Source organism: Netta rufina, assembly GCF_964035555.1.
Source record: "Netta rufina genome assembly, chromosome: 8".
Taxonomy (NCBI): domain Eukaryota; kingdom Metazoa; phylum Chordata; class Aves; order Anseriformes; family Anatidae; genus Netta; species Netta rufina.
The window spans coordinates 10,965,586-10,981,640 of record NC_140131.1 but is presented as its reverse complement, the minus strand read 5'-3'; the positions used below and the strand labels follow the sequence as shown (position 1 = coordinate 10,981,640).

The window sequence follows — 16,055 nt, the reverse complement described above, 5'->3', positions numbered from 1 at the left end:
GTGCAGCAAACAGATGGACACTGCCAGGGCCCGCAAGAGAGCAGTGGAGCTCGTGGGTCTGAGCTCATCTGCGTAGTCCAGAGACCTGGGAAGAGGAAATCTAAAAGTCCAGGCCCTCCCTCAGCTTTGGAGTCACAGCCTGTCCTCATTTTGTCCCTGCTGCAGCAGGAGTTAGGCGAGTGCCACTTCTTGCTTCCTGTGGTGACTGCAGCGCTGCCTGGGATGGCCGCTGGCACGGAGGGCTCCTCAGAGGCGCTTCTCAGCTCCCCCTCCAGCCATTGCTACCTCTGCCTTCCCTGCCGTATATAGGTCAGCTAACTTGCTCCTAGAGCCATGGTAAAATCTGGAACGCAACAAATCCTGCTGTAGGAGTGCTGCAGACACAACTGTAGGTCTGGTGATCCCAGCCAGTTCAGTTCTGCTGTCTGAGTAGAAACGTGTACCCTGTGCCTAATGCAACACAGGAGCCTCGGCCAGGAGCAGGGGCACCCAGGAGTTCATCAGGTGCTTTCCTCCGGATGCTGTCAAGCTGGCCTTTGGCGGTGGCACCAGCTAGTGCTCATTGTCTTGTCCTCGATTTCCCACTCACTAGACCTGTCCTACAAACGATAATCCTGCTGTTTGTCACACCGGCCACGGGAATGGTACTTACCGCTTGTTATTGTGGGAATGCAGCTTGTGCAAACTGAGAGCGTTTGTTCCTGGTGCCTTTAAACAAGGAACAGCTTGCCATCTCCTCCGTGCTGCATACAGGGAGCTCCAGAGGTAGTTTCCACTGTCACAGTCTCAAATGCTGACTCCCTTGTGCCTCACCATGATGTATGCTCTGTTCATCAAATTGCTACAGCTGTCCTATGAACAGGAAAAGCTTCCTAAACATCCCAGTGTTGCACTGTAAACCACGGTGAGTCTTCCAATGTTACGATGTACATTTAAAGTTAATATTTTGAATCAACTTTGAAAATAACGTGTCCCATAGCACTAGCTGCTGTTAGACATTGTATTATGAGTGCAAGGAGGATGGCACTGGCAGTGGAAATTTAATTGTGTGTCTTAAATACCTACAAAACCACCCCCAGAGCTGCCTTTGTACTGGCTCATCTGCAGGCTTGACCTCAAAGGGGAGTGTTGGTATCGCCCTCTGATGGCAAAATTGAAGCATAATTCCATCAAATACGTGTTTCTCTTGTGCTCATCTCTGGGCTTAAATGTTTCAAAACTGTGCAAGGGTATTTAGCCAGGTTTGGCTACAATCCCATTTTCATTTTCATATCCGTGGCCCCATCCCTTTGATTCTGAGTATCTTCCCTATCAGTTGATTTGTTTACAAATCTGAGCTGATGTGGAGTGAAGACGCATCCTTTTTTAAACTGAAGGAGATCAAGGTATTAAACCATCAATTTAAAGCCATCAGTTCCTAACCCATGACGGCAACACCCCTTGACTTGCTCAGCATAACCAAAAATCCCATGGAACGCTTGTGCTCACCTCTCACATCGGCACTGACATCTCGAATCTGTTCATCAGCTAAACCAAAATGTGTTCTGATGGCAAACAGCCCGCCCAGCTCCGCTTACTGCCTCTGCAGATGGTAAAACTGCAAGGTTTCAGGATGAAATTAGTCTTCCTCCAGACAGACCAGGGCGCTGGACGTGGGCTTCTGTGTGTCTGTTGTCGAACTGCGCTGGGGCCAGCGTGGCCTGGTGCTGTGCACTAGCTGGAGTGTCTGAAGACCACTGAGTAGGAGCACGGGATTCAGATCTTCTCTGAGATAAATGTGATGCTTTGAGGTACCTTAAACCTTTCCTGTAAAAGGGGATGGTTTTGGGGGCTGGACATGGCTGGATTTATTGCCTGTTTAGATGGCAGCGCATGGGAAAATGGCAGCCAAGAGCTGGCTGGCTCCAGCTTCCCTCGGCACCGGATTAGGGTCAGTCTGCCTCTATCCGTGTGAATTGTCTGTCGTCCTCTTCACCCTGTTGTCTGAACTTTCCCACTTTCCTCAATCCTCACGGACTGAGCAGCACGGAAGCTGTCCTTCCTCCCCCTCCTCCCAGGCTACAGATGGTCATTGTGTGTTTATGTTGCAGTCCCGGGGAAGCCCACCATGATGATTAGCACGACAGCCATGAACACAGCCCTCATCCAGTGGCACCCACCCAAGGAGATGGTAGGGGAGCTGCTGGGTTACCGGCTGCAGTACAGACGTCTTGATGAGGAAAAGATGAACACGATAGACTTCGGCAAGAGGGACCATCACTACACTGTGACCAATCTGCACAAGGGGGCCACGTACCTCTTCAAGCTGTCCGCCAAGAACAGAGCCGGTCCGGGAGAGGAGTTTGAGAAGGAGATCACCACCGCAGAAGACGTGCCCAGTGGCTTCCCGCAGAACCTGCGCGTGGTGGGCCTCACCACTTCCACCACCGAGGTTGCATGGGACCCCCCGGTCTTGGCAGAAAGAAACGGCAAGATTGTCAACTACACAGTGGTATACAGAGACATAAATAGCCAGCAGGACATCGTTAACATCACCAAGGACACAAGTATCACTCTGACGAATTTGAAGCCCGATACCACTTACGACATCAAAGTGAGGGCCCGCACCAATAAGGGGGTTGGGCCGCTCAGCCCCAGCATCCAGTCCCGGACCATGCCTGTCGAGCAAGGTAAGTGCCCTTCTAACAAGCCCTAACAGCAATCTCTGGCTCCAGGACAGGGACCTTTGCTTTCATTCATGAGGCTGCGCTTCCCTTGGCTCTGCGTAATGAGATCAGGTACCGTGTGGCTCCCTAGCGTAGAAGTAGTTCAGCTGAGGGGAGGCTCAGTGAAGGTTTCCTTAAAATTGTCGTTTGGGGGGGGAGTTGGTGGTAGCTTAATTGCCTTCATCGCTCCACAGGCACACTTTGCTGTTTTATCTGTACATGAAAGGCTCTTGCTCAAACTGGCGCAGACAGCTGGGTAGGATCATCTGCAGATCCAGTACCTGAGCACCACTGCTTTTTGATCATGGCAAAGGGCCAGCAGAGCGCGAGCAAAGGGGGGAAGAGAAGGCTACAGTTCAGCCGACGGCTCCCTTTCTGTGATGCTGGAAAGTATAGTGAAAAATGGAAACTCCACTGGAGACTGGGACTTGGTAAAAGGCTGCTGCTCTTTTCTCCTCATATCTCACTTCTCTGCTGTAGCTGAACTCTCCGACCTCTGCTGCTAAGTTAGACAAAGAGAGACTTGGAGCTGAGCTGCTGCCTGGCTCCCTCCTGACTTGGCCTTACAGTGCTCAAAGATCTTGTTTTTCATTTCAGTGTTTGCTAAGAACTTCCGCGTCAACGCCGTCATGAAAACGTCTGTGCTGCTGAGCTGGGAAGTGCCTGACTCCTATAAATCTGCAGTGCCTTTTAAGGTAAGGGTGGGATGCAGAGGACAGGGAGCTCCTCCTGTGGCAGCGAGCAGGGCGGTGGAAAGCAGCACCTTGACCTACTGCGTGGTGTTTTCAGGCCATCAGGCAAGAGAGCAGCAGAGCAAGGTCACGTCGCTTGCTAGTCTGGCATCTTGCAGAGCCCAGATTAGGTACCTGCTCTTGCTTTTGAGCATCCGCATGTGAGCCATGGCACACAGCAAAGCACACTGCTGCTTACTTTTCCTCCTTTCCACCACAGACAGGGTGGAAATTTCTGCAGATCTCAGTACAGCTTCTCTCCCTTAGGAGAAGAGACCAACATGTCACATTGCTAAGGATAATCTTCCACCCAGTCTCAGCATCTGCTGCCTCTGCTGAGGTGGCCTGGGCTGGCAGCAGCATGCTTTCCCTTCCTCCTTGCACATGAACTCTGCCATGCTGGGCCTAAAATGCAAATATAAGGCCTGCATGAGCAGTGGAGGAGCCATGGCCCAGGGAATGGGAGGAAGATGTGGAGCTGCATCCATATGAATGTGTGAGCACCTTCCCTTGTTGCTGATTCTCCTTGTCTAAATCCTAAAGCTAAATTACCGTGATCAATAGCAGACACTTGTTAACATGTAGAGTTTAGCTGAAGCAGATAGGGCTTTTGTGAAGACCTCATGGCATTCAGAGCTTTTCCAGGTGTAGGCTGCATTAGGATCAGCACTCAGATATATGGCTGCAAGGAACTTCCCCGATGCTTGTTACCTTGCACTCTGCTGAAGAACCAGTCTGCTCCACCTTCCCTTCTTCCTGCGGTACGAAGCCTTCAGCTCTGTCTGACAGCTCGCTGCGAGGCAGGAACAGGGTGACCTTTGGAGCGTTACTAATGCGTAAGGAGGGTGGGCTGGTTGGAGGTGGCCAGGATCAGGCATGACGCCGATTCCTTGTCTCGGCCTCATAGCTGCAGCTGCTGACACAGACCGTGAGTCAGGGTCTGCCCCTGCGGTGGGTTAACCCTCGGATGACACGGGAGCAGATGGCATTAGCACTTGCTGGTTGAAGAGCAATCATGCAAACAAGAGTGTTACAAGGATATTTCTCTAATAGTGTCTTCCTTCTATTAATATTCCCCGGCTTGCAGACACACACGAGCGGAGGCCAGGAGCTAAGAGGGTCAGCTCCAAGTCACTGACTGTGCCACTCGAAAGAAATCCTTAACTTTCAGGACTTGGTATTTTTATAAACAAGGTTCACCTCTCTCCTCTAATTCAGGCACATGGGATGCTGAGGCCAGAGCCTAATACTGTAACTAGCATAGCATTTAAATCTCCATGGGAACAATTAGTATTATCTACACTTGATAAACAGTCTCACGCTAAATCTATGTCCCAAAGGGTGTCATATTCTACTTTAACAGATTTAATTAAAGTAGATATTGTTCTGACAATGAATAGTGAGGCACAAGTAGGACTGGTGCTGTTTTTTTATAGAGGGTGAGCTGAGACCTTAGGAAATGTTACTGCTACCAAATCAATAATGAAGGTTTTCGTTCTCTTCAGGGAATTTTCACAGCTTCTTCTGGTCCAGGAGATAAATTCCTTGTAAAATGTTGCCCAGCCTTTGTGGTGGAGCAGAGGCACCATTCCTTTTTTGTTTCAGCACGCTTGTAGAAAGGCATTCTGGAGCTTTCATGGAAAGTGTAAGACAGATGTGACCTTCTCCTTGGGGAAACTGCACTTCCCTGAGACATTCTTCAGCTGAAGAGCAGGATGGAGGATATATTGGTTGAAAGCAGCATCACAAGGTGCTGTACAAATGGGGAGAAGCACATTTTCCAAATGATTATGATGCAGGTTCAGAAATAAACCCCAAGAATCCTGGGCAGTGCTTTCAGGCATTGCGTCCCGTGGAATGCAGTAAGTACTCCTGCCCCCCAAAAAGTCAACTTTGTCTGCTTCTCCATCAAGCAGTTATTTTTCTGCAGTACTGCACACTACATGTCTTTTCACCTTGTAGTTCAATACATTCTTTGCTACCTTGAAATGAAGCAGCAGACCTTCAGCAGTGACATTTGGACCCACCTAGCTTCTGGCTTTGCAAATTCTCTCTTCTCAGTAAGAGCAGCACAAATGACATTTTACAGCAATCCATGGGCTAGTCAGCGATGTTTGGCAGTTCAGAGCCCTTGGGCCAAATTTGCTGCTGACTTAAGTAGTTACCAGTGGGCCATGATACAACCTCTAAACAGTGTTCCTGCTTGAGCTCCCAGGCATCTTCAGCTGCACGCGAATGACTGTTTGTGAGCCCTTACATTATTGTAAGGTTTCTGTAGAGGCCTTACCTAATGGTGCATAACATTTGAGAAGACAATGTGTTATGGCAGGTGAAGGAATGTGGAACTGCTACTGCAACGGTGAAGAAAGGAGAGGGCAGAGAATGGTTCAGGAAATCATTGCAAATGCTAATTTCACTGTCTGTAGACACAAATTTCTGTGCATGGTAGTGGAAATTATCATCTGGTGTTGGAGCTCAGTCAGGGACTGTGTCCTGGCTGGTTCCAATGCAGAGCAAGCAGGGAAACGCTGAACTGAAGTGCCCGAGCATCTTCTTGGCCTCTGCTTGCCCCAGGAGAACAGCTGCGTCCCCAGCAGATGCCTCATGCACAGGCAGTTGGTGAGCAAGTGTCTTCCCTAGAGCACAAGCAGAAGCAGTTGGTGATGCCTTTATTAGGGAAAGCTCCATAATGAGAATTTGCTCATCTGAGAGGCAACAGAACTCATCGTGGACTTTGTATCATTCTGGCATAGTTACTAATGTTGGAATTTTGGTTTTGCTCAAGTCTGTGTTGGAGCACATAAGGTGAGGTCCCACTGCTCCCCAGGACAGCTTAGGACCTGCTCTTGTCTGGCCTATCTGGACCTGCACTGCAGCAGGATCGCTGCAAGGGGTCGTGCTGGGACAGACGGCAAAGCTGCTGAGGTAACATGAGGTCTGCCACTCTTGTCTTGGTTGTGCTGACTTGTGTGGCAGAGCAGGGTGAAACCTGCCAAATAACTGCCTGATATCCCAGGGCTACAAGAGACGTTTCTTCATTTTACCTTTTTGCATTTGCTTTAGCACCCATCTGACACACGTCTCTAGACAAAGGGATGTAAAGCCCAGGAGAAAATACCTGAAAGGGAGTCAGAGCAGAGCAAACTCCTCCAGCCATCCTGACAGCCTTTACTGCACGTGGGGCATCTAGCAGGGGCTTTATCCCTGCAAACCTCTTAATTATTTTAGTAGTTAGGACTTGGTTTTGCAGTTCATCCCTGAAGACTGAAGCACATCAGCAAACAAGGGGATTCTCCCCTCCATTTCTGGCTCCTCAGTGCCGCTCCGTTGGGAATCCCTTCTCAGTTTGCAGCACCCTCAGGAGCCAGTAGCACAAGAAATGGGGCTCCTTTTCTATCCCGATTTCTGTGCAAAGTGATCAGAAGAGGATCTGAAGCATGTCCTGGCTAGCTGTTTGGATACTACAGAAGCAGAGGTGCACATCCCAGGCCTAGCCTGCTCCCTGTGCTCTGCTTGCTTTCCAGGGCCTCCCCCCTCCTCCCAGCCCCAGCACTAAATACTAGAGCAGTGCTAATCAGCTGCCCTTGTCCCAGGGAGCCAGCAGCTTTCTGCAGATTGCTGCCACCTGCTAAAAAGGTGACTTGGAAGGAAAGTTCAGTCCCTCCCTTGCTGCCTGCATCAGCCTGAGCAGCAGGCTCAGCTGGCAAGAGATCTGTTTGACTTCAAGTAATTTTTCTTCCATGGAGCTGTCTTCTCTCTCTGAAGGCCCCCATTGGAGAGAGCACGTTTTGCTGTGTGGTCTCTGCCTGTGGCGTGTAATAGCTGCCGTGGTTTAACATGCTCCAGCTCTGCCCTTGCCCGTTTTTGGCACACCGTGGCTCTGCACCTCTGTCAAGCATCCAGCGCTCCCCTGCCACGCTGGAGGGTTGCCCGGTGGAAGGAAGCTGGTTTGTTGCTGCTGGGGCACAACCTCTGCTCCCCCCAGTTCTCTACACGCCGTTTGTCTCTGTCTCTGGGCTCTCTCTGAGTTTCTGCCTTTGCAGAGCCAGCACTGGGGTTTTGGGGCATGGGGGTTGTTCTAGCAAGAGCAGGATGGAGCTTCCCAGGGCAGAGAGTGCCACAGCTGCCATGCCTTGGGCAGGGGTAGGTGTCTCTGAAGCAGGACGAGGACAAAACATCATCAGCTGAGGGGCTGGCAGCCTGGGCTTTTGGGGGGCTACGTATGGGGTGGGTCACCCACTGCCCTGGGCCAGTGGTGGCCCTGCTCTGCTTGCCCCAAGCCCCTTGCTGCAAGTGCGGCAGCGAAAAGCAGCGCGGGTCCCCTGCGTGGCACCAGCATCTGTTGTCATGGTGACGGGTGTCACACCTGCGGAGCCGCCATTTGTTTCGGGTACCAATTTGCGAGCCCAGCACAGGATTTGTCAGCTCGTCGGCGAGGCACGAGGCACGTAACCCCCCCGGTCACCTTGCTGGGAGGGGGAGGCTCTGCGCCAAGCGCTCCATCAGCTGGGAGGCACGGGAGCGGCACCGATTTAAAGCAGATGGGATTTCACACCGAAAGCATATTGTGTGCTGTAGCCTTGTGAGACGAGGAACAAAAGACCCGTTCAAACCCACACAGGGGCAAAACACGGCCATCTGCAGCCCTTCCCCGAACCGGTGCTGAAAGCAGCGCCCGTGGCACCGCCGGGCTCTGCCCAGGTGCCCCCTCACCACCCTGTGGAGAGCGCGGCTCAGCCCTGTGCTGGGGGCTGCTCTTCTTAAAGGCAAGATTTATGGCTGTTTACGAAGCGCAGGGTAGCTGAACCACCTGAGGGAGGGCCCGGAGCCAAACTGTCGGCTCTGCCGCTGCTATTTTGAGCGTGGGTTTTCATCAGCGGCTGTCGGCTGCATGAGCGTGTCCTCTTCCTCGTTTCAGATTCTGTACAACAGCCAGAGCGTGGAGGTGGACGGCCACTCGATGAAGAAACTCATCAGTGACCTCCAGCCGGACACGGACTATTCTTTCGTGCTAATGAACCGCGGGAGCAGTGCTGGGGGGCTCCAGCACCTCGTCTCGATCCGCACTGCGCCTGATGTCCTGCAAAGCAAACCCATCGCCACAGACAAGTACATCCAGGAGGGAAAATTCACGCTCAGCCTTCCCAAAGTCCAGACCACCGTGCCCGTTAGGTAGGTGCTGTCCCCAGGTGGAGAAGGCAGGCTGGGGGGGCTGGAGATAGTGAAAAGCACATGGCGAGGCTCTGCCAACCGACCGGGATTGTAACCTGGAAGGGAATTTCAGAGCAGGCTGCAATACAGAGCCAGGCATCTGCCCGTACCGTGGGATCACACTGCTGGCTCCTCCTGAGCAAATATTTATGTGCAATAAAATTAAGACAATTCTCTGACAGTTTGCCCTTGCCCTGGTGGGTATACTCCAGATGCTACCAGCAAAAACACAGTTGAGGATCAGGAGGGACTTTCTCTGACACTGTATAATATCCTTTAAATAAATAATGCCTAAAGCCTCAAGGAGATTAAAAAAGCGAGTCTGTAGAAGTCTTATTCGTTACTGTGGTATCCTTGTGCTGAAGCACAATTCCCCCAGGGTTCTTGCTACAATCCGATTATATAAATGTCCTTCTCGCAGCTCCTACACCACCCTCTGGAGCACAGTCTGTAGATCTTCATTAACCTAATGAGCACTAACAGGAGTGTTCTCTTCTCTGGTGCAGCTGGAATGCTGGCCTCTTCCTCACTGAGCCCTTCCACTGCTTAGAGGGCAGGGAGTGCAGCAGGTCATCTCGGGGAGGGATATGGCACGTGTTACTGTGTGACCTGCCAGAGAGATGATTTAGGGTGCAGTGCTTATGCTGTCTTTCCTTCCCAGGTGGTACTACATCGTGGTCGTGCCTGCGGATCAGAGCACCAGCAGCCTGACTGCTCGCTGGCGGACACCTGATGAGATGGAGCTGGACCAGGTAGGAGCCTGCAGCAGCTGCTGGAGTGGAAGGGGCTCCCAGGGCGCCTGGCATGCTTTGCCCAGGCCTCCTGAGAGCAGCACAGTTGCACCCCAAGAGGCACGTTCACCCCAAGATGCAGCTTGACCTGTGCAGGAGTCCTGCTACCCTCATGGCACGGTGCATGTGCGGGTGTCAGGAGAATCTCATGCAAGGGGTTTGTGGGCTCTTTCTTCCTCACACACACCAGCCACACAAAGCAATTAGGAAAAATTCCAAGAAATCACACACACAATTTCACAGAAGTCACACACAGGTCCATTAAGAAAAAAAAATAGTTGTAAGGTTGAAGCACTGAGAAATTACAAAGTGTTAGAAGATGCAAGTCAGCCCTTGCTTATCATTAATCTTTAATTACATGATTGCACAGCCTTTTCCATGGTGTCCCAGCTCATTCCACATACGGGTGGATCTGTTCTGCATGTGAAGCAGAGCTGTGTGATGAAGAACCACCATCCGTAGGCCTCCTGCATCATTTCTTTGCAGAAGCTGGAATTTGTTACAAGAAAGAGAAGACTAGGATGAGAAAGGATGGTTTGATTTTGTGCTTTAGGTAGTTAAAAAGCTATCCAGAGAACTGTTTTCTATCTCTGATTGTTTTACTTAGACCTGGGCAAATGATTTAAAACAGCTTTTGTATTAGCAGCCACTGTCTTGGTTCTTTTTGGAGCGCTCAGTTGGAGATGCTGGAGCCTTAGTTGCAAAGCCTAAGCATCCCCAGCTGCAGAGAAAGTCGATAGGAGCTCTACTGGATACAATCAGTGAAGTAAAAAATGCTGAGTTTTCTTTAAAAACAAAACAAGCTTTTCAATTTGACATTCAAAATCAGTGGACGTTTTTTACATTAACGTCTCTGTGCCTCTGTTCTCCATCTGTAAAATGAGGATAATCGCTTTCATCTCACCTCACATGGGTGTTTGGAAGATAAGATCGTTAATGTTTGTGAAGCACTTGTAATATTACAGTGATCAGCACCATAGAAAAGCCCACGAGGAAATTATTAATTTTGTCGTCTGAGCCGGGTTTGAATAGTAAGCAATAAACAAGGCCTCAGGCTGCATAATGCAAAGAAGAAAGCAAAATATGGAATAGCTGCTCTTTGATTAAGCACTGTCTGTCCTGTGTATTGAGCAAGGCAGGGAAGTTACAGAGAAGACAGTCTGTGACCACGTAGTCAAGGATCATAACATGGTGTCCATACATCAGACAGCTGAATTGGTTTTGCACAGGTGATGTTAGTCCTGACATTTTCTCATTTTTGAGGATCTGAACTGTGCAAGCCTAGCACTCCTTTGGTGCAGGCTTTTGGTGTGTTAGGTGTAGAGGTGGCAGCAACATCCAGCAGCCTCAAGCACAGCTGGAGCCCCATGGTGTCATACGCACACAGCTGTGCTTTCTGCCGAGAAACAAGAGGGGAGCAAACTCCACCATGCAAAGGCTACCTGTCTGCCTCTTCCCCCGTGCTTTCTCTAACATACTGTTCGTAAGAGGGCGAGGATGGACTGATGAGAGGAAAGAGGAGGGAGTGCCTTACCGAGCTCTCATGTCAGAGGGAGTGAGCTCAGCAGCACAGCTTTGTGTGCATGTCACTGTCCCCAGCCCCACCATAGCACTGACATTCCCTGGCTGCCCTGACAATGCTGCACTGATACATTCGTGTGTGAAATGTATTTCATGCCTCTTTCTTCATTTTAAATTAGAATTTCTGTTCCGAGCCTGGTATTCATTTTTACTCATTAGAAAAACATCTTTAAACATCTGAGAGTCTTTTTTAGCAGTGTAATTGAATTTTTGTGTGTTTATATCCTTTTTCATGAATTTGTGGCAGACTATGAAATTTGCCATTTTTATTCCGAACATCCCATGAAATCTGTTATCACTCCGTGATTTACACAAAGTTCTGCCTGCAACCCAGCAGCAGGTGAAATATTGAAGCACTGACAGAAGGGAAAGACACAGCAAATGTCACTTCTTGCCTCTACATCAGCGTCAGCTGTAATTCATGTCCAGTGGCCGTAGAGAATGTGAGTTGCTGTCCGTACCAATAGCTGGGCCACAAAATACGGCCCAGTTCCCTTGCAGCCCACTGGGATGCCCTGACTGGGTGGCAGCCGGGCTGTCCCAGTCCTGCCACTCCCTGTCAGCATCCCAGGGCTCAGGGCTCGCCCAGAACCGAGAGGTGCACAGTGAGGGTCTGCAGGTGGGTGCCCCAGCAACACCTAAACACACACACACACCTCCTTCTGGTTTATTTGTACCATGTCCAGATCAAACCCAGTGTCTTTTCCTGCCTTCCCTTCCTCCCTGCTGAGTCCTCCAGCTGGTGAGGGAGCAGCGCCAGGCGGTGCCAGGCTGGGCGAAGCAGTAGTGATGCACCTTGTTTGTCCCCAGCTGCTGGAGGCCATCAGCCAGGGGACTCAGAGCAGGCGCCAGCGCCGCCAGGCAGACAGGCTGAAGCCTTACATTGCTGCTCAAGTGGACGTGCTGCCCGAGACCTTCACCCTGGGGGATGAGAAGAACTACAAAGGTTTCTACAACAAGCCCCTCTCTCAGGACCTGAGCTACCGCTGCTTCGTGCTGGCCTCGCTGGAGGACGGAGACACGGTAAGGGCTTCCTGCTGGGGAGGGAGGCACAGCCTTTCCTAACAGAGCTGAGGGGGCTCAGTGTGGGTGGGAGCCTGACACGTGGTTGGCATGGGAGAGTTCCTAAGTCTGCTTTGGTTCAAGTAAATGCCTGGGGAAAACAGCCCCTGGAGCCCCTGGTCCTTCTCCAGCCAGAATCTCACTCCCAGCTGGAAAAGCAAACCTGCCTCCTAGCGCAGGGCTGGCAGCAGGGTGAGCTGCACACGTGCCTGCTGTGTGGAGATTCTCACTCCCGTGCCTCCCCTTGCTGGAGGGAAATGGGCCATGCCTCTGTCAGTAATGTGTCACCAGGCTCGTGGGGCCTGGGCATGTGATGGGGAAGGGAGCAGCTGGTGCAATAAGCAGGGAGCAGCGCGCTGAGACCTTGCATCAGTGTCCAGCTGTAAACAGGGAGGGCAGGAGTGGCGGTGGCAGTGGCTAGTGTGTAAATAATGGGAATAATAGAGATGTACAGAGCCCTTTGGTCGGCTTCCAAGCTGCAGCTTCCTTCCTCAGCCTCATTTGCTTGTAATGGCTCATTAGGGCTGGTCAAGTTCTTCATTACTCATCCAGCTCACGTGTTCTTGTGGCAAGATGTGCATGCTGGTGAGGGGAGGAGAGTCACAGATTAACAATAAGGTAAAGCAGAGGCCTTGGGGTATGCTGTCCAGGCAATCCCTGTCAAGAAGAGATGACTGTAACCAGATGATCCCAGACTAACATCATCTCCTCCCTAGCAGAGATCTGCCACAGCCCTCTGGTGAGCCACCAGCAAGCAGGGTTTTCACGCTCTGCTCCTACCTACCACCTTTCCGCATCCCCTGCTGCATCACACACATTTTCATTTGAAGCATGAGACACTCTCTGCAGGGCTGTGCACCATCTCCCCCGCTCAGCTCCTCTGAAATTGCTTGCTGTGTCTCTAGTGTCAGCAGGCAAGTGTGGCGTTGGATTTTTTAAAGCAGAGGTGGGGTGGGTGAGGGGTTGAAGCACCACCTGTGAGACCAGGGGCACCTGCACCTCACAGTCTGCCTCTGGACATGCCACTGAGATAACAGTCCCTCTGATCTCTTTGGCTTGGGACTTCTCTTGAAAGGAGCCATTTCCAATGTGTGCCTGCAGAAATGTGAATCTTGGCCTCCTGCACAAAGCTTTTGGGATGGATGCACATTACCTGGCTGCACAGAGCGGCATCCCCATAGCCGTTCCCCTACCTTCTGCAGCTTGGCCTTTCTGGGCAGCGATGGGTAAAGCCACCGTGCCTTCCTTTCAAAGCAGCCCCCTGCCCCTACAAAGAGAAGCCCCCGGCCTTCTGCCCTCTGCTGGGGCATCTTCTGGTCTCTGCCAGGCTCAGAGCTGTAGCTGGCCCCTGTTGAACCAGGCAGGTAGAAAAAGGCTGGTGTGTTGTAGTGGTCCCAAGCAGATTTGATGTAAGAACAGAGCTGAAGCAGGAGCCATCAGCTATGTCGGGGTCATTGAAACAGGCTCTGGTAGGGCTGAGACGTTTCACAGAGAAGGCAGTAGCCTCTCCCTTGGCCCCGCAAGCCAGTGTTGTCTCTGAGCACTGATAAATCTGAGGAGAGCAGCTACGATGCTGCACCTGTGCTTGCTGCCAGGAGGATGTTACAGGGAAGAACATTTTCTGTGCTGCACACGTGTGTGAAGCCAGCCTGGCTGGGATCAAGGGCACCTCTGAGAGGAGACCGAGATGTGCATTTGTGTGACACCAGCATGCTTGATTCTTCTCTTTCATCCCCTCACATGGGCGCAGACATGGAGCGCATGGCTAAACTTCGACCTTCAAGCAGGCGATTTATAGATCCACGGTCACCTCTTTGTGACCAAAACCTTCGATGGCAAGAGCAGAGCATTCCTAGGTCCCTAATGCAGGGCAGCAGGTGCTGCTCAGAAGCCACAGGCACTGAACTGATGCAGCTCTGGCCCTCTCTAATAGGGGGAAAGGATTTCTTTTTGCAGCATTTAACCCTTCTGACCCAGCGAGGCTGAGCTGTGAAGGGACACCACAGCTACGTAAGCCTTAGCAACAGCAACAGAACAAGCCAGGTGCGGGGTCATTTTTCTGCAGGAATGGGTTGGGTCTCTGCTAATCCTGTCTTGCTGGTGGGGCTAGCAAGCTGTCCCTCCAGGTTATAAATCACCAGGCTGCCAGAATGCAGAAATCTCTGGAAAGGGGCCTGTGAGCATGAGCCCCTTTCCAAGGTCTGTTTATCAGAGCAGAGACACCGGGAAGAAAATGTTCCTGTCATTTCGTTCCTTGAAGAAAACCGCCTAGCCCAGCAGGGGTTTTCCTAATATAGCCCTGTCCTGGAGAGATGTGTTGATATCAGCACAGCAGGTATTATGAACCACTTAGGAATCATCAGCCAGCCCCACTGTGCAATTGGTTGGGATTCAAAAGCCTGTGATTTGGCTCCAAGAAAATCCAGGGCTGGCAAGTGGCTCTTAGCTGGGCTGCTCCAGTTTGGCACCTCGGGGCCAAGTCTGCTGGCCAGAAAGTTGCTGGCATGGGAATGTTTCACACCAGGAAGAGGCTGTTACTGCAGTGTGACCTCTGCTGATGCTGAGGGAGGGAGGATCGTACGGTGTGCTGCCGGGGTTTGAGAAGCATCACCATTCCCTGCTAGCCAGAGGCAAGGGGAAACCTCTGTTTCAGGGATGTGGCTGCTGCTTTAGCCTAATGGATGCTTGCTGTTCTCTCCCTCTCCTGCCGGTGCTGTTCAGAAGAGATACGCAGCCAGCCCCTACTCAGATGAGATTGTGATGGAAGTGGCTTCAGCCAAGCAGCAGGACGAGCCAGAGATGCTGTGGGTGATGGGACCTGTCCTGGCTGTGATACTAATCATCATCATCGTCATCGCTATACTCCTCTTCAAAAGGTGAGCTCCAGTCCAGGGCGGTGCAGTTACAGCATGGGCACGACAGGAGGTGGCACCTTCGAGACTCCTTCCAGCCTTCAGATGGGGGGTGCCTGGTAGACAGTCCTTGGTGGTCGCAGGGAGGAGGAAGGTCTCCTTTATAAAAAAAAAGACTGCTTTATAAAGATTGCAGAATCTTTATGCAGAAGGTAATTAATACCAGCCCCAGGACACAGAGCTGCTTGTGGAGTTTGGAAATCTGTGAGCAGTGGGACAGGGGAGAGCAGCAGCTTTGTCCCTAAAGCCAGTCTGACCACTCTCTCGTCTCGCAGCTTGGATTTGCAGTACCAGGAACATCTGTAGTACCACTTACCTGCTGAAATTACCCACTAGATCTCTGGCAGGTGCCCCCACTGCTGCGAATTTTGCAGGGGGACATGGTCTTAGTGAGAACAGGGCGTGGATGTGACAGGCTGAAATCGGAGTAGGAGCGCTGCTCTTGAGGCCCCTGGGTCCTGGCTGCTGCGTCCCTGCTGAAGCAGCCTCCTGCTCACACGTAGCAGAGCAATCCTGCCAGAGCTGTAACTGGTGCGAGGCGATTGTTAGTCCTTGCAGGTTGCATTTGCATGTATCTGCGTAGCCTGTTCAATTACACTCGGTCATATTGTCTATCAGCTCAGCTCCAAGGTTCTGCTCCTCCTGGACTCTCTATTTACTATTTATGTGTATCTGCAGCTTGGGGAAGGGAGCTGCTTTTGTTGTCTGATTAAATGGAGCTCTGCTGTGCATGTGCAGTCAGTGCCTTTCTGTGTCAGTGATCATCTCCTTTCTTCTGTTTCTGCTCTTCCCTGGATCTAGTAAACAAGAAAGGTATGAATCCATTTTATCTTCTTGTTTTGCTAAAATTTCAAATCTATTTCCCTGTTTAAATATCAAGCCTGGCTCTGGTAAGGGGCATCTTTGTTTTTGGGAGCTCAGGGCTTGCCAACACTGGGGGTTTACAGAGATTTTGTTTCCTCAAAGGCATCAGCCTCCCAGTAATTGTTAGCCCCTCACAGGCTGATGCAGGGAGATGGTTCCAGCGTAAAGACTTCCTAGATTGTTTTTGCAATTAAATTA

At 51.2% G+C, this 16,055-nt stretch overlaps 1 protein-coding gene across 1 annotated transcript in view; it reads left to right on the top strand.

Moving 5' to 3' along the window:
* PTPRF (protein tyrosine phosphatase receptor type F) overlaps positions 1-16,055 on the top strand; it is a gene marked incomplete at its 5' end in the record, with an annotated part of 233,115 nt that overhangs the window by 187,746 nt on the left and 29,314 nt on the right. The window contains 6 exons of the mRNA XM_084290689.1: positions 2,091-2,669; positions 3,303-3,400; positions 8,355-8,608; positions 9,309-9,399; positions 11,830-12,042; positions 14,803-14,957. Of these exons, the coding sequence (XP_084146815.1) occupies positions 2,091-2,669; positions 3,303-3,400; positions 8,355-8,608; positions 9,309-9,399; positions 11,830-12,042; positions 14,803-14,957 (1,390 nt within the window). The remainder of the gene's footprint in view (positions 1-2,090; positions 2,670-3,302; positions 3,401-8,354; positions 8,609-9,308; positions 9,400-11,829; positions 12,043-14,802; positions 14,958-16,055) is intronic.